The sequence below is a fragment of the Sphaerodactylus townsendi genome, linkage group LG05 (genome assembly GCF_021028975.2).
Source record: "Sphaerodactylus townsendi isolate TG3544 linkage group LG05, MPM_Stown_v2.3, whole genome shotgun sequence".
NCBI classification, from domain to species: Eukaryota; Metazoa; Chordata; class Lepidosauria; order Squamata; family Sphaerodactylidae; genus Sphaerodactylus; species Sphaerodactylus townsendi.
In genome coordinates, this window is record NC_059429.1 from 120,717,038 (window position 1) to 120,744,412 (window position 27,375).

Here is a 27,375-nt window from a genome sequence, read left to right on the forward strand (position 1 = left end):
TTACTTATCCATCAAGTTGAAGATCATCTCACAAGTAACTCCTGATTTTTTATCTTCCAACAGAGCCTCTTCCTTCTCCCTAGTTGTAACAGGAATACTATACAGGGTGTAGTGCTGAGAGTTCACCCAATCAGCCGCTTCTGGGGGGAAAAGACAGAGAGGGGAAAAAAAGTGAACATGATTTATTCCCAAGAATAAACTGGCCCTAACTCGACATCTTGTCATATCTCGGGAACTAAGCAGAGTTGGCCTTGGTCAGTATTTGGATGGGAGACCACAACAGAATATGTGTTTTGCCACAAGAAGGCAAGAAGTGGCAAAGCATCACTGAATGTTTCTTGCCTCGAAACTTTACGGCAGGGGTGTCCAACTCAGGCGCAGCAGTGGCTGATGGGAATTGTAGTCCATGAACATCTGAAGCACCTGGGTTGGACACCTCTGCTCTACAGGATCACTGTAAGTGGGGTGTGATTCTATATCAAAAACAACAACAAACAGAAAGAGATTAGTGGTTCTCAACCTGGGGGTCGGGACCCCTTTGGGAGTCGAACGACCCTTTCACAGGGGTTGCCTAAGACTCTCTGCATCAGTGTTCTCCATCTGTAAAATGGATAAATGTTAGGGTTGGGGGTCACCACAACATGAGGAACTATATTAAAGGGTCGCGGCATTAGGGAGTTTGAGAACCACTGGATTAGGGCGAATCATCAGGCTGTCAAGATCAGCTGGTGGCTGGAAATCGCCTGGAATTACAACTGATCTCCTGGTTACAGAGTTCCGTTCCCCTTGAGAATAGGGCTGTTTGGGAAGGCAGGCTCTATAGTAATAGGAGTCCAAAACTTCAGTGCCCCTCCAGATGTTATGGACTACAGTCCCAGCATCATGCTGGCAGGGGATGATGGGAACTGTAGTCCATAACATCTGGAGGGGCGCGAGTTTGACACCTGTGCTCTATGGCATTCTATCCTGCCAAGTCTCTCCCCTCCCCAAACTTGGCCTCCTCCAGACTCCACCCCCAAAATCTCCAGGAGTTCCTCAACCCAGAACTGGTAACCTTATATAATACTAGGACCTGGGAGAACTGGGTTCAGATCCCAACTCTGCTGCTGAGTATGTTTGGTATCCTTGAATGTTCATACTCTCTCAACCTCTCTCACAGGACTCAACACTGGATAAAAACACTAGGGTTCAGCTCTTGACATCCATCTTAGCAGGGAGGCCATCCCAATGTACGCAAACAGCCCTTTCCAACTTCAGTCGCACCCAGAGACCGGCTCCATCGTTACCTTCTTGTTTGATATTGTGGCTTGATCTCTTGCTGTCTTTCTTTTGCAGCTTGCTTCCTTTGCTGGGTTGGACGGCTCTCGCTTTCCCACAGTTTTCAGCATGCTTACGCATATTATTCTATTGTAAAAAGATCAACAGTAGGTTATTCGACCAATAACTATTTATTTACTTAATTTATACTCTTATAAATTTACAATATCTGAGCCCTACGGGAATAGGGCGGGATATAAATTGAAAAAAGAAAATGTATGCAATTTAAAATATCTAACTGCCTTAGTTGCCTACAAACAAATTTGTGAATATATGTAATACTTGACAGAAAATTGCTATACCTTGTCTCACCGAAAGATAGAAGCTCTATTGTGACCAAATACTCCTCTTCTTCAGATAGTCTGCTCCTAAAGAGTCACACCCACAGCAGAGCATTCCATAGGAAGAAGAGGGGTATTTGGTCACAACTGAACTTCTATCTTTCGGAGAGACAAGGTATAGCTAATGCATCCTATGCCATCTTAGTACATATACTTTAATATTTGCTACCTGGTTAGAGAGAGCTAAATTCTCAGTGAAACTTTCAGAGCTAGCATAATGCAGTGGTTAAGAGCTGTGGACTCTAATCTTGAGAACCAGGTTGATTCCCCACTCCTCTCCACATGAGTGGTAAACTCCAATCTGGTGAACTGGGTTTGTTTCACCATTCATATACATGGAGCCTGCTGGTTGACCTTGGGCTAGTCCAGTGGTGGTGGTGGAATCTCCATTTTGGCACGCCACATGTTATGGACTACAATTCCCATCAGCCCCTGCCAGCATGGCCAGTGGGAGCCTGATGAGGGAATATGTAGTCCCTGCTAACATCTGGAGTGCCAAAGGATTCACTCCACCTGACGGGCTGATCTCCAGGATATCTCAAGAATCCGGGTCTCAGCCCCACTTGCCTCATAAAGTGTCAGTTGTGGGGAGTTTGGAAAAGGAAGGAATTTGTGGGGAGTTTGGAACAGGAAGGAGCTTTGAGACGCCTTACGGTTGAGAAAAAGTCAAAGGGTTTTGCCCCACCTCGTTCTGATCTCACCCCACCCCACAAGGCAATAAGCTCCATTTTATCCAGTCTAGGGGTAAATATGTCACAGTGGTTTGAGAGAGAGAGGTGAAAAGGTCAACCACAAGGGCAGCCACAACAGGTCCAATGGACAACAGAAGGCAAGCAACTGTTGAGAACCAATGAAATCCCTGCGTGCTCCCCTCATGAGGTGAGTTATGCTTCTATGCAACTCGGATTTAAGAGTTGTATATGTCTATGGCAGTGAGACCGAGTGCCCAAATTGCAACCCCAAACCCCGCTTATTTATCACAAAGTGCCAACACGGCAATGTAACTTGAATACTGAGGTTTTAGTTTAGAAAAACGGTTGGCTCAGGAGTAAGCTTGGTGGCAGTCAGTGGCTTTGCTTTGAAGCAACCATGCAACTCTTCCAACGGGTGAATCATGACTCTAGGAGGGTTTACTCAGAAGCAAACTCCATTGCCAGCAACCGAGCTTACTCCCAGGTAAAGGATCGCTTTAGTTCTTCGTAGAAAAATCAGTGGGGTTTAACAGCACTTAACAGGGTTACCTACACTGCTTCCCCAAAACTAGGTCTTAGATTTAATGCTAATAGTGAGCTGAGGCTGACCAGCCTAGATGTATGTGTGAGGTGGGGGTGACTCTGTTTGCGCGTGCCCACAGAGAGGGCTCTGAGTGCCACCTCTGGCACCCATGCCATAGGTTCGCCACCACTGGTCTATGGTCTTTAAAAGCATTTCATTCATTTGAAAAGAGAAAATAGTTCATACGAGGTTTTTCAGTAGTCTGCAACATTTCCATCAGAAAAAAAACTTGGGAATAAGGGACCTCAGGAACGAATGAACAAACAAACAAACAAACAAACCCACCCACCTACCCCCAGGCTTGGCTTTCACATCTCTAGCCACACAGCTCTTCCCCACTGATCCTTTTCTCTCAGTACTGTCTACTCTGACTGGTAGCACTTTTCCTATCTCCTGGGCTTTTTCAAACACCTGCTCAACGGAGATCATTTAACCAGTCACGCCGAGGACTGAAACTCGGACCTTTTACATGGAAAACACAAGCTCCACCACTGACCAAAGGCCTCTCATTCCAACAGCAGCTCTGTTTTGCAGGATGGTAAATGCTGCTGCAGGGTTTGTTTTGTCCTGCGTTTATGTCTGTATGGAATGGGATGGACAGTGAGTTCTGGATGTGCGGCGGACTTTGTCGTGTGCTTACCCAGCGTGAGTAGCCCTTGCCACATTTAGGACAGCTGTAGACTTTCGGCTTAAAAGTGGAGTCGTGATACTTCTTGAAGTGAACAGTGAGCAGTTGCTTCTGCCGAAAGCATTTGCTGCAAGCTACGCAAATAAAGGGTTTCTCTCCAGTATGTGTCCGCTTGTGCATAACCAGGTGGCGCTCCTAAAACATTTAAGACATGTTAAAAGCTCTGATTGTGATAAAGAAAGCAGCATTCATTCCCCGTCCTGAAGATTTTCTTCTAACAAGAGCCAGTGTGGTGTAGAGGTTAAGAGCAGGTGCACTCTAATCTGGAGAACCGGGTTTGATTCCCTACTCTGCCACTTGAGCTATGGAGGTTTATCTGGTGAACCAGATTAGCCTGTGCACTCCAACACATGCCAGCTGGGTGACCTTGGACTAGTCACAGTTCTTCGGAGCTCTCCCAGCCCCACCCACCTCACAGCATGTTTGTTGCAGCCGGTGAGGAAAGGAAGTGTAAGCCCCTTGAGTCTCCTTGAAGGAGAGAAAGGGGGGATATAAATACAAACTCTTCTTCTTCTAAGGTGGAATCCTTTTCTAGCTTACTTTACTTATACGAAACAACTCATTTACCCAATGGCCTTGAGCAGTATTATACTAAAGAGAGAGTTCAAAAGCCCTCAGAGGCTGGTGGTAGTCCCTAGCATTCTGAGAATGAGTTTTCTCAGAGTCAGGTTGCTTGGAAATGCAGTCCAAAGTGGATCATAAATGCCACTAAGGCTAAATAACAGCATGAAACTGATAAATCAACAAGTACATAAAGGAAAGTGGAAAACAATTTTTTCTAGTATTGTCGAAGGCTTTCACGGCCGGAATCACTTGGGTGCTGTGTGGTTTCCGGGCTGTATGGCCGTGTTCTAGCAGCATTCTCTCCTGACGTTTCGCCTGCATCTGTGGCTGGCATCTTCAGAGAGCTCTGATCCTCTGAAGATGCCAGCCACAGATGCAGGCGAAACGTCAGGAGAGAATGCTGCTAGAACACGGCCATACAGCCCGGAAACCACACAGCACCCAATTTTTTCTAGCTTGCACCAAAGCTAGTTAGACCTCAAATTTCATTCTGTATTTACATACTGAACCTTCATTTGCATAAAGGCATTTCCACACCAGATATTTTCCATAATTAAGGAGAAAGAGATGATGCTGGAAGACTTAAAAACAGAAATATTTCTGATGAGTTTAAAATACAGCAGGAGGTTGCTTTAAATTGTAATTCCACACTGCTTTATTAACAGAAACTGGTAATAGAACAACAAACCCATAAATACAATCAAAATAGTTTCCAAGTAGTGCCTGGCACCTGGTGGGAGGGCTGCAGGCAGAGATATGGGGGAATGTGGGTGGGGTGGGGTCCACAACATCACGTCACACCTGGTTTTTTAAAACCCTTTTGCAAACCAGTAAAACCATAGGGTTTTCAGAGATTTCTAGAGCTACCCTAAGTCACGTCTGTTTGTTCATCAGAAGTGACATGATGCAGTAGCTAAAGTCAGAGGTTGTTTTTTTTTAATTTCCCATGGGGGTGGGACCCAACTGACAGAATGGCAGCCCTAAATAAAAAACACCTAGGACCTATTCACAGGCGTTAAAACTCAGAAAAGATATTCCTTATAAAAATGGCCTTCTGCACAGTTCTGTTTTGCCCACCCTTCAGAATGACAGATATGTAGGAGCCTTCCTGGTCTCCTCACGCAGGCCATTCCACAAGGGGGGAGCCGCCACAGAAAATGTGCGGCTGCTGATCTTACTCATTTTCAGGAAGAGGCCTTCATAGGCCTTGCTCAGATGAGTCCCGTTGTCTCACAGGAACAGGCCCCAAGCTCCTCTCCCAGATTAGGATTCTGAGCCTTACAGCTCCCTTGTGAGAGAAAATGGGAGCAGTTTGGAGGTCGGGACCCACAGGTTGTCAATTACAGCCTCGCTACCTGGCGTTCAGCATGCAAGGGGGCAGGCCGAAGCAAGGATTCCCAATTGGAGAAATGCTGCCTGTGTCAAAGGGGCAACAGTTCACCTCTCTCATTTCCTGACACTTTGATCTAGATCAGTGATGGTGAACCTTTTCGAGACCGAGTGCCCAAATTGCAACCCAAAACCCACTTATTTATCGCAAAGTGCCAACACGGCCATGCCAGCAGGGGCTGATGGGAATTGTAGTCCATGAACATCTGAAGCGCCAGAGTTGGACGCCCCTGACTTAGATCCTGGGGCACACTAAAGCTGGAAATCTCCCATTACTACAACTGATGTACAGGTGACAGAGATTAGTTCCTCTGGAGAAAATGGCTGATTTGAAAAGTGGACTCTGGCAATGTATCCTACTGAAGGCCCTCTCCTCCCCCATCTCCACCCTCTTCAGGTTCCATCTCCTAAATCTCCAAGTATTTCCCAACCTGGCACTGGAAACCCAAAATGCTGGTTTTTTTAATTTCTCAAAGCAGAAAAAAAATCATGAAAAAAAATCCTACTTTAGTATGTCAAGTTCATCTCAAAAATAAATAATTCCTCTCCCCCCTTTAAACCCTCCGTTTATTATTAGAGCACACTGGAAAACGTTCAAACATCCGCTTTTTAATAGTGCATGTCTTATGCAGAAATTGGCTGTACAGCAAAGCAAACAAATAAATGCTGCCGTCGAGAACCAGCCAACAAAATTTAAATATTTAAATAAAATTCTTTCGCAAACACATACCACGGGGATGAAGTCTAATCACTTCTATCCAGGCTTAAGTCGGGACATGGGAAAAAGTGAATCTTCTGCTAAGGGGAAATCAGCTTTTGTTTATTTTTAAACTGGAATAATCAGATTTAGTCCTATGGAGAAATGACTAAAGGTGGAGAATCAGAGACCAGAAGGTCAATAAAGACCCCCCAAAAACTTGTTTCAGAAGAATATGAAAATACTGGAGAAATTAAAGGAGAGCAGGGAATGGATAATGGAAACAGATACTCCAAAGAAGCCAGAATGGTATAGTGCAGCGATGGCGAACCTTTTCGAGACCGAGGGCCCAAATTGCAACCCAAAACCCACTTATTTATCGCAAAGTGCCAACACGGCAATTTAACCTGAATACTGATGCTTTAGTTAAAAAAAAGTGGTTGGCTCTGAGGTGTGCGTTACTCGGGAGTAAGCTTGGTGGTAGTGGGTGGCTTTGCTTTGAAGCAACCGTTCAACTCTTCCAATGGGTGAATCACGACCCTAGGAGGGTCTACTCAGAAGCAGGCTCATTGCCAACAACTGAGCTTACTCCCAGGTAAAGGATTGCGCTTTAGTTCTTCGCATGAAAATCAGTGGGGTTTAACAGCGCTTAACAGGGTTACCTACACTGCTTCCCCAAAATTAGGTCTTAGGTTTAATGCTGATAATCGAGCCCAGTGGCCCAGGCCAGCCTACATGTGTGTGTGTGTGTGGGGGGGGGGGGGTGACCCTGTTTGTGTGTGCCCACAGAGAGGACTCTGAGTGCCACCTCTGGCATCCGTGCCATAGGTTCGCCACCACTGGTATAGTGGTTAAGAGCAGGTGGATTCTAATCTGGTTTGATTCCTCACTCCTCCACCTAAGTGGCAGAGGCTTATCTGGAGAACCACTCCTACATTCCTGCTGGGTGACCTTGGGCTAGTCACAGTTCTTCGGAACTCTCTCAGCCCCACCTGCCTCACAAGGTGTCTGTTGTGGGGAGAGGAAGGGAAAGGAGCTTGTAAGCCACCTTGAGTCTCCTCACAGGAGAGAAAGGTGAGGTATAAATCCAAACTCTTCTTCTTCAAAGGGCCAAGAAGCAGACATTGTAGGTAGGGTAGCCAGCTCCAGGTTAGAAAATACCTGGAGATTTTGGAAGTGAGGCCCGAGGAGAGTAGAATTTGGGGAAAGGGATGGGGTATAATGCTATAGAGTCCACCTTCCAAAGCATCTGTTTTCTCCAGGTGAACTGATCTCTGTCTTCTGTAGTTCTCCAGACCCCACCTGGAAGTTGGCAATCCTAATTGTAGAAGGTGGAGAAGGTTAAGTTCTCAGTTGGGGGGGGAATAAAGGAGTCTCTGGGCTGTACCACTGAATACTGCGGATGGGGGTTCACATGATAGAATGTCCTTTCCCACAGATGACAACATTCACTCACACAGCACACCAGGCATCCAAGAAATGCATTGTAGTGTAGCTGGACCTTCAGCAACTTAACTCTCAAATTTGTGGGTCAATAGGACATATGTTTTGCCCAACCACTGAGGTACCATTTAGGAGGATCTCATTTCTTCCATCTGCTTTAAAAACTAAAATGTAACATATAACGATTTCGGAACATGCTACTATAATTTAGCTCATTTTCATTCTCGCGCATCAATGATTAGCTCAGACACACGCTAAAGAGAAATGCATTAGACCCAGATTTTCTCCTGTGATCGTGACAGTGAGCATCACTGCTCTTATTTCTAAGTAAGCCACACTCCACAAGGCTTACCATAAGTAATTTCCCCATCCTGCCGACTGCACCAGCAAACCTCGATGCTCTCTGTGCAACTACCGGATCTGCCGGCCGCAGCAATAAATATTTGCAGTCATCAAAGCAAGGATATCTGCCCCAGTTAATCCCACGGAACTGGCAGTCAGACCCCGACTGTCTCACATACCTGCTTGCATGCATAATTACACTGATCACATCTGAATCTCTTCTCATTTCGGTGAGTCTTCTTGTGCTGTCTGAAGGCGTAGCGCTCATGGAAGGCACCGTCACAGTAATTGCACTTGAAGGGCACTTCGACATAGGAATGGAGATTTCTCAAGTGGATACCTGAAACAGGGTTTGCAGAACCTTACTTCTTCCCTTTCAAAGACTGCTCCGTGCAAACAGTTTCAGGATGGGAGCTAAGTTGGTCTGTGGTAAAAGAGCTACATTCGAGTCCCACAGCACCTTAGAAACCAACAAGATTTTACAGGGTGTAACCTTTCGAGAGTCAAAGGGAGCTTCACCAGAGAAGCCAGATCTGATGAACATTGCTTTGGCTCTCAAAAGATTATACCCTGGGAAAAAAAATGTTGATCTTTATGGTGCTATCAGAGGTCGAATCCCCACTACCGTCTTAGCCAGGTTTCAGAACACAAACTAACCAGGTTTGAAGGACGACCTCCCCGGTCGAACCCCCACTACTCCCCACTAACCAGGTTTGAGGTCGTTTGTGTTCTGAAGCCTGGCTAAGACGGTAGTGGGGATTTGACCTGACTCAAAATCTGCTCCATGAAAGAGATTGTTCATCATTTTCTGGATTTCTGAAGCTCCATTTTGCAGAATGTGGGATGTAGGTGCCAGGAGATGGGGAAGAAGATAAAAGCTTCAAAAAAACCCAGCATTTCTATCTGCTTCCCAATCCCACACTGCATCATAAACGCAGGGCTCTGCGGCACATGATAACCACAGTGAGTAGTGAGTAGATTTTTTTTTTTGTGCATTACTGAACATGGTACTTTGATAAAAGGGCATGAATGCCAAAGTGTATTTTTACTTTCAAATGGATTGTGGGGGAGGGGCGTGCACAGGGCTAGGCAGACACTAGGATCCAGGTGGAGCATTCTACAACAAAGAAAGTCCAGCCTGGCAGAGGAATATACATCTCTACTAACCTCTTTTTTGTTACAGACTATAACAGTAAGAGTAAATTTTACCTAATATGAAATGTCAACAAGAGCTCCAAAAATCTTGGCGAAATGTCATAAGAACATAAGAACTAGCCTGCTGGATCAGACCAGAGTCCATCTAGTCCAGCACTCTGCTACTTGCAGTGGCCCACCAGGTGCCTTTGGGAGCTCACATGCAGGATGTGAAAGCAATGGCCTTCTGCTGCTGCTGCTGCTCCTTTTATTCCCAATCAAAGTCTTTACATATAACTCCTGAGCAATTTTGAGGGGAAGCCAAATTTTCAGACTAGAAACAGTGTGGGGGAGGGAATACAGATGTTCACAGATTGTGACAAAATTTCACCTAAAAATGAAGCAGATGTGTACTCAAGAGAAACATAAAGACTTTTGAGCCAAAGGAGTTCTCATACAACGAACCAAATTTGTCAGCGGAATACATTTACAGTTACTATGGAGGCTAACCAGACATGCGCTCATTAACTTAGAACAGCCACAAGATGGTGCTACCTCCCTTCAGTTAAAAAATAATGTGCCAGTTCTGGACATTCAGAAGTTTGCCCATTCTCAGGGACGGCATCCAGTCCAGCAAACTACTCAGAGGAGTGACTCTGAAATATGCAGAGATGGCTTTGAAGCAACGCTTAAGTAGATTGCTCCTATGCTCATCACAACATTACTTTAGGTTGCAGCTGCAGGTCTGGCTGTGAAGATCCCACAGAAATTCATTTTTACTCACTGCCTTTGTCAGAATCATTATTTTGTGCATTACTGAGCTTGGATCATATAGCTTATCAGAGGCGTACCAGGGTAAATGGCGCCCAGAGACAAATTGTCTCCAGGAGGCCCCCCAGGCTTTGCCCCACCACCCTCCCAGCTCCGCCCCTGATGCCCCCAGGCTCCACCCCCCAGTGCCCTCGACACCGCCTGTGTCACCATGCTCCCCAAGCCCCACCCCCCCGACCTCAGTGCTTGTAAAAGCAGGTCTTCGAGGCTGGGACTGCAGTGTCTTCTGGTCTGCCCGGAGGGGAGGTCAGAAGAGACTGCAGGCTGGCAACTGGGAGCCCAGCCGGCGGGGGGCGGGGAGTCCAGGGGGGGTTGAGGAAGTCCTGCTGCCTCATCGTTTTTGCATGCCTCGACTGACACGGACGTCAAGGCATGCGAAAACAACGAGGCAGCAGGACTTCCTGGTCACACTGGGGGCCGATTTTGCGCCCCCCACGTGACCAGAAGAGTGGCGCCCGGAGACAAGGGGTACCCTAGGTAGATACGCCACTGTAGTTTATATCATGGCTGAATGAAGACCTGAACTTCAGTTTCCCTGATCAGAGTCTTTTTCTTTGGTCCTGTACCCTGGATCTTTTCTACTTTGACTGATTTCTGGTTTTACCTGAAGAATATCTAGAATTAATTTCAGAAATGGGTGCATGTGTGTAGCTTGCTACAGTCTTAAGCTTCCTTCTGTTTTTTCCCCTCTTTTACAGCATAATGATATCTACCTGTACACATAGGCATTGTTGTGCCAAAAGGAAACCTGACGCATTTGTACGACCATACCAGGGTTTTTGTTTTGCTCGGTGCTTTACTTCATGCACAGTGGTATTAATTGCACACCGACTTGCAATTTGGGGATTGTAACACTGACAAACTTGCAGGGCTGTTGTAAGGAGTTCAACAAGACAAGGTGTGAAGAAACGCTTTGTATGTTAAATGGTTGGGATCTGAATTACGTTAAGACACTAGCCTTAATTCTTCATTTAAAAAAAAGTGAATAACAGAATCCTGAAACTTACGTAAATCTCCCTTCCTGGCGACAGAAGTATTGCAGCGAGGACACTGGTATTTTGGTACATTTTCCCCATGTTTGTGCAAAACATGGAATTTCAGAGTTCCAGCCTGAGTGAACCTGGCCTTACAAAGCCCACACTCAAAGGGCTTTTCACCTTTAAAAAAGGGAGAAAAGACGAAGATGTAAATTGGAAGTAAAACAGCAGGGCTAAAAAAATTGGTGCTCTAAATATAACACTTTTTAAATTCTTGAATTTACTCCCACTACAAACATCAGATATACCTGTTTCATGTGCACCGTTTCACCAGGGATTGCATTTCTCCTGGTTTGTTCACATGATGTGCTTTGCACCAAGTTAGATAATGTTGCATCTCTCCCAGAAGCCTTTGCCAAAAGTAACAATCTCCCAATTACTTTTATTTAAAAATTCAAGGCAAGGGAATAAGGGGAAGAAACACTCTTGAGTGGTACTGGAATCTTTTGCTTTACTTTTATGTACACTATTTTGGGCATCCCCATTAACCACTGTGATAGGAAACCAAAAGTTGTACCAACCAATGATAAAGGTTATGTATTTGAATTAAAAACTCCACCCATTCTCTATTGGTGCTCTTGATTCCTAGAACTCTCTCCCCTTGAATCACAACTTCAAACTCACCTCATCCCAAAGTCCCCTTAGAAACATAACGTGGGCCATCAAGTCACAAGTGACTCATAGCGACGTCATGAAGCTGTATTTTAGGGGGTTTTCAAGGCAAAACTCAGAGAGAGGTGGTCTACCGTTGCCTGCCTCTGCATAGGAGATCTGGTCTTCCTTGGGGGTCTCCCCTCCAAGGACTGACTATAGCCAACCCTGCTTGGGTATGAAGCGCTGACAAGATCAAGTTAGTGGCTATTATGGCTGACATAACTGGAAAACAGATGACTTGGAAAAAAATCTCACCCGACCAAAAGAGCAGTGCACTGTTTTAAAAACAGCATTTCTCCTGCCTACCTGAGTGAGTAACCATATGCCTTTTCAGCTTGTAGGTATCTCTGCTAGCATAGGCACACAGAGAACAGGTGTAAGGGCGCTCCCCAGTGTGTGAGCGGATGTGGCGCTTCAACTTGCTTGCCTAGCATAAGGAACACAAAGAAAAAGAGATTAAGAGCCCAGGATATGGCCCAAGAAAGGTCTGGCTAGCCAGCCTCAACCAGGGACAGGGGCTTTTTTCGCCCTGGCTCATGCCTGGTAGAACAATGTCTAGTGAGACCAGGGTCCCTTCAGCACATGCAGAATAATCCACTTTCACAACTACTTGCAAGTGGATTTGGCTATTCCGCACAGTAAAATCCAGCAGCAAAGTGCATTGAAAGTAGATTGAAAGTGCATTCTTCTGCATGTGCGGAAGGGCCTCCAGACCCTGCAGGATCTCATGCAATTCTGCAGGGCCTATAAGACAGAGCGGTTCCGCCAGGTTTATGGTAGAGGCCACAGTGGTACCAGCTGGCCTGCCCCCTCCCATTCCTTCCCCCTCCTCTTTTCCCCTTTTTCTTGTTTTTTCTTCTTGTTTTCCTTTTTTGGTCCCTGTCCCCACTAGTTGGGGTGTTGATACATTACACCCAAAATTATAAACACTGCCTCTTGAATTTAGGGGAATCGCTGCAGTTAGAGAATGTGGATGATGAGGTTCCAATGTTGATTTTAATGTGTATAAAAATGTTTATTTATTGTGTTCACCCTGTGTTGTAAGCCGCTCCAATCCTGAAAGGGACGGGGCGGCCTATTCAATTGAATAAATAAATAATAATGGGCAGGCTGATTACCTGTCATGTTTATTGTGATTCCTTTATTAGGAAGCGGCATAAAAGTCTTACCACAAGTCATCAATGAAGCACTGAAGCACCTTGCCCAGTTGTATTAGTGCTCTCATATAATTCTGTGCATGGCTCGAATTTGAATTCCTGGCTACTGCTCACCCCATCCATTCCCTTTCCATAAAGGATCTCTGCAAAGGCCTTTTGCCCCATGAAAATCTTTGCAGTTCCTTTCACACGTTGATCATTCCAGCATTTCACCTGCCCTTCCACCTTTGGTTCTAGAGTAGTGTGACCAGACGTCCCGCTTTTGGCGGGACAGTCCAGCTTTTAAGCAATTTGTCCCGCGGGGTTTTTTAAATCTCCCGATTTTTGGAAGGCTGCCGCACTGCCTTCTGGGGCGCTCCCCTTTTCCCGCTCTGTCACAGGGCGGGAAACAGGGGAGCGCCCCAGAAGGCAGTGATAACAACCTCTCAGTGCAGCACTGCCTTCTGGAGCTCTCCTGTTTCCCCTGCCCTGTCACAGGGTGCCGGGAAACCGGGGCGCCACCAAGAAGCAGTAAGCGCTCCTGTCGGTCAGCAAGGCTATGGCGGCTTCCCGCTTTAAAAAGGTGAAAATCTGGTCACCTTATTCTAGAGTGCATACCCTGGAACACATATTTGAACCCTCATCTCTAAAGTCTTAGTCCAACGCTCTAACCACACTTGTCTCTCGCTTGGAAAAATAATCCTCTACTTCTAGCCCGAACCCACCCTTGGTAAGTACTCAATATGACTTCTGTACTTACCTCTACACTACGATAGTTACAGTGTGAACACTTGAAGGGCTTCTCAAGAGTATGTTTGTAACGCCTGTGGCGCGAAAGCTCCCCACTGGTCACAAAAGCCATTTCGCACTCGCCGCATTTGTACGGTTTGGTCCCTATGAAGAAGACACCAGAATCCACATTTTAGATAATGAGATGCACGGAGGAGGATTCTGGTTACCTCAGGTGACGACAAACTTCCATTTCCCGTGGCTCAAAAGAGAACACTCCCTCATCCTTAGAAGAACATGTGACCGGTAAGTGTTGACGGCATCCCAGTCAAAAAAGCTTTCTAGAGCTAGCCATACCTGTATGGGTGTTCACATGGTTACGCAATAAGGAGACAGTACGGAAGGCCTTGAGACAGATGTGGCACATGTGGGGTTTTTCATCCGTATGTTTTTTCATGTGACGGTTAAGGCTCAACACGTTGACAGAAGTGAACGCACAGAAATCACAACGGTGCAGCACATTTCCTGGAAGGACACAATTGTTGCCAGGTCCAATAACTCATTAAAAAGCACATGTAGAAAGAAATGGTGGCGGGGAGAGAGGGAGGATTGGACCCCTCTAGTCTAGAGCTTTTCTAGCCACCCCCAAACAAAGGGACATGGCTACAAACCAATAGATTTCTCTTCACTGGAATGTGTGAACAGACTCAGTTGAAAGTTGGTGGGGGTAAAGTGCAGATCAGTGTTTCCCAACCTTTTCGACATTGCGGTACCCTTGACCTCGCTCTTCATATCTCAGGGTACCCTGGAGGTTCTGGGTTTTTTTTTGCATTTTTGGTTTTTTTCCCCATTTTTGGCCTGTAGGTGGGGGGAGGGAAAGCAGCATTGACAGCCACGTTGTTTGTTTGCCTAAATTCAGCATGGATTGGGGGGATTTAAAGGGAGAACTCCCTTTAAATCTACCCCCCCCCCCATCCATGCTGAATTCAGGCAAATAAAACAATGCTGGTTTTCAGTGTTGTTTAAAGGGAGCCCATGAGGCTTCCAACCCCCCTCCCCCTTCAAAATCCATTTGACTCTGGTGTGGGAGGGCAGGTGGTACCCTGTTTCCCCGAATATAAGACATCCCCAGAAAATAAGACGTAGTAGAGGTTTTGCTAAAGTGCGAAATATAAGGCATCCCCCAAAAGTAAGATGTAGCAAAGTTTTTGTTTGGAAGCATGCCCGACGAACAGAACACAGAAAAATAAGACATCCCCTGAAAATAAGACATAGTGCATCTTTGGGAGCAAAAATTAATATAAGACACTGTCTTATTTTCGGGGAAACACGGTAGCATTGTCATGGTACCCCTGGGACGTGCTCATGGCACCCCAGGGTACCATAGAAGCCTGGTTGAGAATCACTGGTGTAGATGATCAGAAGGCAATGGCAAACTACCCTGTAAACACAGTCTGCCTAGTAAATGTTGTGATGTGAAGTCAACACACAAGTCAGTAATTACCCGGTGCTTCACAAGAGACTACCTTTCCCTTTAAGTAAGCATCCAGGAAATTGCCAAATTTTTGTCTTCGATGAGGGATTCAATTGTTTGGAGGAAATGTTTGAGTGAGGTGTGTTTTTGTACAGCTGATATGAAGACTTGAAACAGGTAAAGAAGCCACATGTTCGCTGGCAGAGATAAACATTATGTCAGGAGACGGGTAAACTTCAAGTGAACAGGAAAATAATGTTGGCTGGTAGTTTCAGTGTATATTTCCAACTGTAAATCACTGGAAAATGCTACAGACTTCACACCATGTCTGACTATTACAAAACCCGAGTTTATGTATGACAAGATATTTGTGATTAATCAACATGTAAGGAGCTAGCGCACACAAACTGATGATGCATACCTTTTTTTTTTAACAAACTGGGTAATTCATTGGATGACTAAGACCTGCATTTTATTTAGAAGAAGAAGAAGAGTTTGGATTTATACCCCACCTTTCCCTCCTGTTAAGGAGACTCAAGGTGGCTTACAAGCTCCTTTCCCTTCCTCTCCCCACAACAGACACCTTGTGAGGTAGGTGGGGCTGAGAGAGTTCCAAAGAACTGTGACTGGCCCAAGGTCACCCAGCAGGAATGTAGGAGTGCGGAAACACATCTGGTTCATCAGATAAGCCTCTGCCGCTCAGGTGGAGGAGTGGGGAATCAAACCCAGTTCTCCAGATTAGAATCCACCTGCTCTTAACTACTACACCACACTTGCTTTTACTATATGGACATTTGTAAAAACTAGAGCGTAATCCAGATTGGAGGAACGGGGAGTGGCCAGAGGCAGCGTGGTACAGACAGCGCTGTGCTGTCTCCAAAGGGACACTGGGCAGTGTAGAAGCGAGATAAAACAAAAAAAAAAACCCTCCTACTGCCCGAATCGCCCCACATACCAAACAGGGTTATGCTGCACTTTTGTGCAGCATACGTCTGCAGGTTTAGGAACCAGCATTCCCAGGCTGGAATGCATAACTAACCTCAGCCTCACCCCCCAAAATGCCCTGGCTTGCCTCCCTGCTGGCATCCAAGTGGATGCTGGTGTTGCTCTGCGGTGACCTGAAATTTTGGGTTTCACCACTGCAGAGCTGAAATTCCGGGTTTCACCACATGCAGTGCCTCTACCCCCTCTGATAGAAGGCGCCCCTTGTGCAAACAGAGGGGGCAAACAAGTTGGCATAACCCTCTGCCATTCCCAGCGAGCATTCAGCCCGCCCCCATCTAGATTGGGCTGCCCAGTTTTCATTTATTCAGATGTCATCTACCTTGCATTAAATAAACTTCTTTTGTGCCGTGCACATTGTACATCTGTGGTGGTTTCAAATGACCAACTTGACTGCAGCTGAATTAAAATGTTCATGAATCTGGTTTCCTGCCAGACTGGTACGTGAGCCGTGCTCCAGTTTCTGCCCTTCTCATGCAAGGGGATGAGGCATGACCAGGAATTTGGCAACAGGGCAAGCTTATGCTCATTTTAACGGGTATTTAAGTCAACTATCTGAATACATCCTGAAAGGACTGAAATGTGAGAAGCTCTAAAAACCTAAAGAAATTGTCCGCCAAATTCCTCACGAGATTCTCTGAGGAGGAAATGCTTGTAAAACATGGGTGTCAAACACTGAACCTCACAAATGAGAACCCAATTTGACACCTTACTCAGACTTGTGAGATTCAAATGTCACAGAATTCCTTTGTTCACAAGGAAACACACACACACCCCGTTACACAAATACACACACACAACCTTGTTCATGCTGATTACAAAGCACCTGCAAATTCACAAACAGAAAAGCATTTTGTGGCACTGAATGATGAGGGAGGTGTGTGGCATCTTCTTTTTTAGGAAGACCCAGAAACAAAATGATGAATGGGTTCAAAACATCTCTCCCTTCCTCACAGTCACCATTTATGCTTCCCAGGTGCAGCTGACTCTTTGTGATGGTCTTTCACGATTTTGGTGATGGATAGCATTGATATGTTGCAGCCAACTCATGGTGACCCCAGTAGGGCTTTTAAGGCAAGAGAAGTTCAGAGGTGGCTTGCCGTTGCCTGCCTCGTCATAGTGACCCTATATACACGTATACACACACACACACACACACACACACACACACACACACACACACACACACACATGTGTATATATATATACATACATATATATATTTTTTCCTCTCCCCTTTTACGACATCATGGGGACCCTGCCACCCCTCCCCTTTTGGGGTTTATGGGAACTGATAACAGGCGCCATCTTGAGTTAATTGATGCTGCATTTTAAATAGGGTAGGGTTTATTTTATTAGAGCTGTTTTAATCCATATTTATTGTATCTAATTTAATTCTGTGCTCTATCTATTTTGTTCACCGCCCTGAGCCCTTCGGGGGAGGGCGGTTTATAAACCCAATTAATAATTATGTAATATGTATGTAATGTAATAATATATATATATATATATATATATATAATAATAATAATAATAATAATAATAATAATAATAATAATAATAATCCCCCCAAAAGGCACTACCTTGTTGTGGTGGTGGGGCTTGTGTGCTCCAATAAGTCAGAGGGCTGTGCTGGAGGGCCACCCAAACCAGAGAGGCCTCTGATGAGGAGCCAGACTAAATGTGCCCAAAATCCAAAAGGCTCATGGTGAAGACAAGAAAAAAGAAACTTTATACCCCATTCCGATTAAATTAAGCCCGGGTCAACAAGTTGACCCGGCGTCTAGTGCTGGAGTACCTGGGCACTTGGCCAGGGAAAATGGGCTACAGGACTCCAGGATCTTCCAGCTGAGCAACCAGGGCTGAAGAGCTGCAGGACTACTGGAGAGTACCGAACAAACTTGTCGAAAAGCTATTAGTGTAATGCAGAGAATAGAAATTATGGCTTGCTACTACAAATCAACCCGTCAAAAAAGAGGATACCTCAAACAGAATGCCTACCAAGTCTGGAAAGAACTTCACCCAGACACAGAAATTACTTACTGAGCAAAAGAGACTTGCTGATCAAAGAAGATATATTAAGAAAAGGAACAAGGTTTTTAGTGCACTAGAGACTAGCAGAAATCCAGCAGAAAGCACAAGACCAATGGTACTGAAGAATATGCCAAGAAAACACTCAAAAGGAAATTCAAGCAAAATTGGCAACAATTCAAAGGACTGCAAGAGACAGGGAGATATGAAGAGGGAGGAAGAAACAACAATAATCCACACACACCTCCCAAAGGAGCCAACCCCAAACAACCCAAAGTTCCCCAAATGACAAAAAAGCAGGGAGAAAGAGCTGATGCAGAAAGATCCTAGAACACATGAACAATGCAAATGAGCGATACAAGATTGCCACCATTGAAGATTGTTCCAAGGAAGGATCTGCTCGAATTCACTGAAGAGGATGCAAACAAGGTCATTGCTGGAATCAAACAATGTCTTTCCATAGAAACAAACCAGCTTATGCTTATTACCCAGCACTGCAGTAGTACAGATTACCTAAAGAGCTAGGGGTAAAGATCCATCACCCAGAAAGAAGACCGAGAAATAGGTACTCCAAAGGTGGAAAATCAGACTGGGAAGAGAAAAAAATCCAAGCAAACTACGATCCCGGGATGCCAGCAAACTGAGAAAAGCATGAAGGAGAAGAAGCTGAAAAATAGAGAGAAATCAAAAGGCAGACCTAGTTTAAAAGAGAATTACCACCTGGACAAGAGGAAACTCAATGAGGCAATAGAGAATTGTGGTCAAACAACAGCTGGTGTAGCAGTTTCAAAGAAGATTGCAAGATTCCGGAAGCAAAGGGTTGCTCAATTCAAGCAGAATCAACTTTTCTACTCCAGCCAGAAACGATTCTACCAGAGATGTGAAGTGGAGATGTGAAACAGAGAACACAGGAGGAGCCAGACAGAGAACAAACAACTTGAGTTCCTGGAGAAACATTTGGGACAGCCCAAAGAACTACAAGCCAAAAAATGCAAATTGGGCCCAAAGATGTGGAGGCTGAACTTAGCAGCAACAACATGGACAACCTTGTAATAACAACAACTAAAATGGTTGGAAAACGAGGCAAAAAAAAGGTGAAGAAGCTGGACTGCCCCAGGCAATGATGAACTACATGGATTCTGGCTGAAGAAAAACTGACCAACTTGCATGAAAAGAATTGCCCAACAGTTGAATCAAGTGCTGCGAAACAGGCCAAATTGAAGAATGGATGACCCAACTTAGAGGGAAAGCGTTTCTGATAATGAAAGACCAAGAAAAGGGAGCAATCCCTAGCAATTACAGACCAATCACTTGCCTACCAACAACCTTTAAGCTGCTTACTGGCATATTAGCTGATGCAATACAAGACCACCTGGAAGGAAAGAACTTGCTGCCCCCAGAACAAAAAAAAGGAAACAAAAGCGAAACAGTAGGGGAACAAAGATCAACTGCTCATAGATACAAATGATCCTTGAGAATTGCAAAAGAAGGAAAAAAACCAACTTGCATGTAGCTTGGATTGATTACAGGAAAGCATTCGACTCACTGCCACACAGTTGGATCCACTTCATTGCCTGGAGATATATTGGAGTCAGTGAAAACATCAAAGAAATTGGTCAAGAATGCAATGCACACTTGGAAAACAGAATTAATAATCAATGGAGACAGGAATAGGAAAAGTCAACATCCGAAGGGAATATTCCAAGGGAGACTCTCTGTCCCCACTACTCTTCATTATTGCTATGATTCCGCTTTCTATAATTCCTACAGAAGAAAACAGGTCCAAAGGATATCAGACAGCAAGAAACTCACCAAAAATTTCACACCTTCTATACATGGATGACCTACAAAAGCTCTATGGAAAATCAAAAAAGCAGAGATTGAGTCACTACTGAACACAGTGATGAGAGTCTTTAGCACTGACATTGCAATGGATTTTGGACTTGACAAGTGTGCAACTTTGGAACTCCAGTAAAAGGTAAAACTTGCAACATGCGAGGGGTGTAGAATATGCCAAATGCCATAGAAATAAAGAGAGCCTACCAGTGAATAGAAAGCTACAAATACTTGCAGGGGATACTGCAAGCCAGAGAGGAACATCAAGCATGCAGAAGTCAAAGGCGCAATTAGGAAGGAATATCTTAGAAGAGGGTAGAAAAATTTTTTTTTTTTTTTGAAATCAAAAAAAAGTTAAATGGAGAAATACAATAAAGGCAATGAGTTAATGCTTGGGCGGTGATTGCCTGTGATGTACGCTACACTGCTGGCATAATTAACTGCTGATTTACAAGCAGAATTGGACATCCTGGACAGAAAAACAAGGAGAAAATTACTTGACCATCAATGCGGGCACTGCATCCAAGAAGTGATGTAGACAGACTCTACCTAGCTTAAGGTCAGAAGGAGGAGGAAGAGGGCTGCTCCCACATCAAGCAATCCAAGTAGAGGAAGAGAAAAGAGGCCCTGACAGAATACATCCAAGAAAGTCAAGAGCCAGCATTGAAAGAAGTCCACAAAGGCTGAGATGCTGAAGAGCCAAAAAAAAGAATCAAAAGAGTATAGGAGTCCAACAGTTTAAAAACCACGAAGAGGGCAGTGGCTAAACAAGCCACTCCATGGGCAGTAGTTTACAGAACATTGAAGGGAAGGTTGACAGCAAGAAAACATGGGAGTTGGCTCAGAAGGGGAACTCTAAAGAAGGAAACTGAAGGCCTGATTTTTTTTGCTGCCCAGGAGCAAGCACATTAAGGACAAATGCAATAAAAGACCACGAATTAGAAAAAGTCCTACAATGACCCAAAGTGCCCGTCTCTGCAAAGAGGGTGATGAAAACCCGTGGAGGCACATCATCTGCTGTTGTAAGAAAATAGCCCAAACTGATGACTATCTCGAGCGTCACAATAGGCTAGCAGCAATGGTGCACTGGAGACGCTTTGCAAAAGGTGCGGCCTGCCCTATGTAGCAAGACCACAGGGTACGAGCACAAGCCAGAGAAGATCACAGAAAATAGAAGAAGCAAAAATACTCTGGGACTTTAGAGATACAGACAGACAGACACCTGGCACACAACACCCCAGACATAACAGTGGTAGAGAAAAAACATGTTTGGATCATAGATGTTGCTGTGCCAGTTGGACAGCTGAGGGTAGAGGACAAAGAGAGCTGGAAAAAAGATCCACAAGGAATACAAGGACCTACCAAAATGGGGGTGAAGCTCTAGATCGACTGTGGCAAAAAAGAACAACAGTAATCCCACTAGTAGTTGGTGCTCTAGGAGGAATCCCAAGAAATCTTGAAAAACATCTGGAAAGCCTAAACTTAGACAGAACATCAGTCCACATGCTGCAGAAAGCAGCACTTCTAGGAACTGCACATATTCTACGCAAATAACTCTAATATCCTAGGTCCTTGGGAAGGACTCGATATTCAGAGATGAATTCCAGACACTTGTGCTGTGCTGTAATGTGTATAATAATAATAATAATAATAATAATAAATGTATGTATATGTATATGTATGTATGTATGTATATATATGGGTATGTATATATGTATATGTGTGTGTGTGTGTGTATATTTAATCCCATGTATTATTATTTTGTCAGTTACAGGATACATATACAAACCTCCAGGCCTGAATAAGACATTTTAGTTTTTGAATATGTGGAAGGTACTTGTTTGTGTGTGTGTATTTTACTGACCTCTGAAGAAGACCCTTTATGGGTTGAAGCACATTAAGTCTTTTGTGGCACTGAACATGTGTAACTATGTTTAAGTGTTATACAATGAAATGTGTCTATTGAGTATGCACTTAATTTGGGATGTACAATAATTTGTTTTAAATTTTAGTTATTTGGCACTGGGCAATAAAAAGTATAATATATTTTTAATTTTTCCCCCTCTCAATCAACATTCCCTGTGCAGTCACCAAATTGCTTCTGTGCTGATAGCGGGCTGTCTGGCAGAAGAAGAAGAGTTCGGATTTATACCCCACCTTACTCTCCCGTAAGGAGACTCAAGGTGGCTTACAAGCTCCTTTCCCTTCCCCTCCCCACAACAGACTCCTTGTGAGGGAGGTGGGGCTGAGAGAGTTCTGAGAGAACTGTGACTAGCCCAGGCGTCTGCAACCTATGGCTCTCCAGATGTTCATGGACTACAATTCCCATCAGCCCCTGGCAGCATGGCCAATTGCAGACCCCTGGACAAGCCCAAGGTCACCCAGCAGGAATGCAGGAGTGTGGAAACACATCTGGTTCATTAGATAAGCCTCTGCCACTCAGGTGGAGGAGTGGGGAATCACCTGCTTTTAACCACTACACCACACTGGCAGGGGGTGATCTCCCAGGCGGCTCACAGTTCCACTCAGTGTCTGCAATGTTTTGTGCAACACTGGGGAAGGATTAGAGAGACTACTGCTCTCAGCCTTTTGGTTCCTAGCTTGTTTTACAGGTTGGGTTTTGTTTCTCTTCTGTTTGGACCCTGAGATTCCTTAAGTGTTCTCCCAACCAAACACTAACTAGGGCCAACCCTGCTTGTTTTTCACGATGTGATGAGATCGGGCTAACAAAAAATTACACACAAATGATAGTTTTGGAGAGTATCTATTTGGTCTGCAGTAGAATATGAATCCTATACTGTAAGAGACCAACAAGATTTTTGGCATAGGCTTTTGAGAGTTAAAGATATCTGACAAAGGAGTTTTGACTTTCTAAGCTCATACTTTGGAAATCTTGTTGGCCTCTAAGGTGCTACTGGACTCACACCCAGCTATGCCCAAATGGATGAACAACAAGTGGATCACACTCCTAGAAGATCGCATGAACTTCATGCTAGATGAAACCAACAGTGACCAACCATCCTCAAAGACTTTTAAGATCTTCACTACCGTAACTGGTACTGTGCATAAATGTCAAAGCTGAATGAGAGACTTGGTACCTCCTCCCCTTCGAATTCTGCTTCCTCGGGCTCTCAAAGGGACGCTGGTGCTTGTCGAAACTGACTGTTGCAATTCAGCTCCATCCCCTTGGTCTTTATTTTCTGGCGCAGGCAACGGAAAGGAGCCAGCATTAATTTGAGCACCCAGACCCTTCGCTGCTTGAACCACAAGGGGATTGTTTATTCTTTCCTCTTCAGCTGCAGACAGCTGCTGCCCCTGACCTTCATCTGCAATTATATCTTTACTTCTATCAACCTGTTCGTAAAAGAAAAAGAACATAATTTAAAATGAAGTCCTGCAGTTAAACGCTCCCCTAAACACAAGTAGCACTGGCGTACTTTTATTTAATTAAAGCATTTTTATGCCTCCTTTCTATCTAAATAGGGTTTCCCAAGTGATAAACATGAAAAAAATATATTACCGTTGATCTCTGATCCTAGTAAAAGTAAGAAAACATTTGAACATTAAAATGGCATTGTAAAATGTATACAGCACGTCAGTGGAAATCTGGAAACGCATAAACACACAACACCAGACACAGGCAAGAGAGTCCTTCAGGAGTGGGAAGTATAGCTAATTTAAAATAATAATAACAACAACAATAACAACAACAACAACAATAAACATCTGTCAAATTTAGAAGGCAGCCCTGCTGGGATCCGCACGAATGCTACGCCGATACATTACAACTTCCTAGGCCTCTGGGTGAGGCTCGAATTGTAATGAAGGCCAACAACCAGCTAAAGATCTGGCAGCTGTGAAATCTACAATAATAATAATGATAATGATGATGGTGTTGATGATGATGATGATGATTGTTATTGTTATTGTTATTGTTGTTGTTATTATTATTATTGTTGTTGTTGTTGTTATTTATTATTATTATTATTATTATTATTATTATTATTATTATTATTATTATTATTATTATTATTATTATTATTATTATTATTATTGAATCACCTTGTGTGTAGCTGGGTTATAGTTTTTTTCCTTTATGGTATATGAGTTGTTCTCTACAACCCATTGAGTTGTTTAGTTGAATGGTATGATACGATCTCATCAAATCTTGGAAGATGAGTAGGCATTACTTGAATCTAGGGTTGCTAACCTCCAGGTAATGGCTGGAGATCTCCTGAATATGCAACTGGTCTCCAGTCAACAAAGACTGGCAGAAAATGGCTGCTTTTAGAGGGTGGAATCTATGGCGTCTGCCGCACATGCAGAATAATGCACTTTCAATCCACTTTCACAACTGTTTGCAAGTGGATTTTGCTATTCCACACAGCTGCAAAGTGTATTGAAAGTGGAGTGAAAGTGCATTATTCTGCGTGTGTGGAAGGGGTCTATGACATGATACCCTGCTGAAGTCTGTCCACTCTTCGAACACGACTCTCTCTAGGTTTCGCCCCCAAAATCTCTAGGAATTTCTCAGAGCAAAGCTGATAACCCCCATATGTCCCTACTCGGCCTCTGCGCTCAGCAGAGGCCAATCTGCTGGTGGTCCCCGGCCCCTCAATGATATGGCTGGCCTCCATGCGGACCAGGGCCTTTACAGCCCTGGCCCCGGCCTGGTGGAACACTCTTCCTCCAGCTGTCCGGGCCCTGCGGGACCTGGGTAAATTCCGCAGAGCCTGTAAGACTGAGTTGTTCCACCGGGCCTTTGGAGTAACCAGACGTTGATGGTGCCCCCTCCCCTTCTGTTCCCATCTCTGTTTACATCTTTTTATTGATGGAGCCAACAGTCTTCCCATTTAGGGAGGGTTTTAAAATGGATTTTACCGGGATTTTTATCGACTTTGATTTAAATTTTGTACTAACCGCTGGTTTAAAGGGTTTTTTTAAAGGGGATTAGTAATCTATATTGGAATTTAATTGTTTAGTTTTAATTGTTTAGTTGTATTATGATTTGACTTTGTTGTACACCGCCCAGAGCCCTTCGGGGACAGGGCGGTATATAAAACTAAACAATAGATAGATAGATAGATAGATTAGATAGATTAGATAGATAGATAGATTAGATAGATAGATAGATAGATAGATAGATAGATAGATAGATAGATAGATAGATAGATAGATAGATAGATAGATAGATAGATAGATAGATAGAAAGATAGATAGATAGATAGATAGATAGATAGATAGATAGATAGATAGATAGATAGATAGATAGATAGATAGATAGATAGATAGATAGATAGATAGATAGATAGATAGATAGAGATAGATGGGGGATCCCAAGGACACCCTGCAGAAGAAGGCAATGGCAAACCATATCTGCTTCTCGCTTGCCTTGTATGAGGTCACCATAACTTGATAGCCACAACTTGATAGCACTTTACACACAGAGAGATTATAACACTAAAGAGATCTATTGATGTGATCTGCTGGTTCCCCCAAATGCCCAGCTTTCATTCTTTATTTTTTCCCAAAAGTCCTTTTGATCTTGTCCTTTTGATCAAAGAGATCCTCACTGAAAGCATATATCAGTGGTACTCTGCAGCTCATAAAGAATCATATTCACAATCAGCATCCACCAAAACAGCCACATTTACTTACATCCCAGTGAGGCTTACAGCTCACCCTATTTTCTGGTGGCATCAATTTCAAGGTGGGAACCAACTACCAACCACAATCTCCATCAGGCTAGGGCTTTGCCCACTTTCTTAAGACATGGGGCAGGTGCCACAATGGGGAATGGTGCTTAGAAGAGCCACAGCTGGGACGCTACAGAGCCATATGAGTAAGAATCACTGGAGTCGTTTTGTTTGGTTTTGCGGTCAAAAATACAGTTGACTTGTAGCGACTCTCTAGGGTTTTCAAGGCAAAAGATGGTCAGAGGTGTTTTACCAGTGCCTGCCTCTGCATCACGAACTTGGTATCCCTTGGAATCCCAAATTGTAGCCAGGGTCAGGACTACCAGATAAAAGTGCTTGTACTGAACTCATACAGAGTGCTGGGGAGGAGCTTATAGCATCCTCACACCTGGAACAGGAGGAGGCCTCTCAGGTGAATGGTTACTGTTCAGGAAGCTTGTGGATTTCAGTACTTGTAAGTTACTAGCAACAAGAATGTTTTGTGGTCCTAGAAAGCTTCATCAATACTAAATGAGGGCTGATTACATTTTTTTGGAGCATACGTGGGTCTTATCACCCTACAACCTCTGCCGTAAGGCACACTGGCCCCAAGCAAAATCCATCAGAAATACCTATTGTTATTATTATTACAATTCTTTTGTGCACTTGGGATAATTGATTGATTTACCTGCCAAACTGCCCTCCCCCCATTTCTACATATAAATTACTTTTGCTGAATGGTGGGGGAGGGGTAATATAACTGTATTTGAACAGGATCCCTAATTAGTTTGGATTTAAACCATTGGAGCCACCACAAGCAGAGATATCGGCTCCGTCCTACCAAAATAAATCAGTCTGCAACCATCCTTCAACCATACGGGTACAAAACAGGAATCTAAGAATGAAATATTTGTTCTTCCGATCGTGACCTGCAGGAATATTTAACATCTGCTACATCACTATAATATAAAGTCCTAGGATTTATAGGCGCAATCTTCTTTTATGTGAAGCAATATCCAAAAAAAAGAAGAAGAAATTTTCAGAGGAATTCATATTAAGAACCGTCCTACATGATTCGCATCTAGATACATCCCTGATGAAGATTATTTATGTAAATTCCTTGCTCCTAACTATCTTTCAGCACAGCAAGGACAATCACATTACCATATCCGTTGCTACCCAAGGACAGACAGATCCGCCGTGCAGTTAAGCCAACGGAAGCTGAGGTAATCCCGCGCACTTCAAAAGGCCTAAACCAATTTATATCCAAGAACTCAGACGGCTGCATTAATGAATCCTCAAGCAGAGCTACCTTGTCAATTATACAGCTACCTCAACCAAGAGGCACAACTACTACCTTAATCCAGAGGACGTCTGGGGTCTTCCTCGCAGATCTTTTATCTTCGTCAAATGCTGATGCTTCTTTCAGACTGTTCACAGGCATCGCTTCCACTCTGTGGACTGTATAAATCCTTTCCAGGAAATTTACTGCTAAGCCTTCCTCGGAGTTCCCTGGGATGCTTACACTCTGTGGCATCACATCTACGGGTGGCAAGAGGCTCACTTCTGGGGATAACAGGCCTTGCAACCCGTTCTGCAGGTAGGTAGGACCATCTTGCTGGACATCATCTTCTATTTTCAACTGCACGGTCTTCAGCAATATAAGACGCTTTTCTCCTTCCCCTGAAAACTGGGGAGGTTGAACATCTACTTCCAGCATTTGGCTGAGGGAAATGGGACACAGGTTCTTGACCTGGGCACCATAGTTACTACCACCCAT

General features: G+C 44.2%; 1 protein-coding gene across 1 annotated transcript; it reads right to left on the minus strand.

The window, feature by feature from the left end:
* CTCFL (CCCTC-binding factor like) lies at positions 1-27,375 on the minus strand. Its single transcript, XM_048497903.1, has 10 exons — positions 26,953-27,375; positions 23,019-23,274; positions 13,935-14,102; positions 13,609-13,742; positions 12,019-12,139; positions 11,029-11,178; positions 8,236-8,396; positions 3,574-3,756; positions 1,287-1,404; positions 1-140 (listed from the first exon to the last, which is right to left on the minus strand). The coding sequence occupies exons 1-10, from the start codon at positions 27,373-27,375 to the stop codon at positions 1-3; spliced, it is 1,854 nt and encodes a 617-aa protein (XP_048353860.1).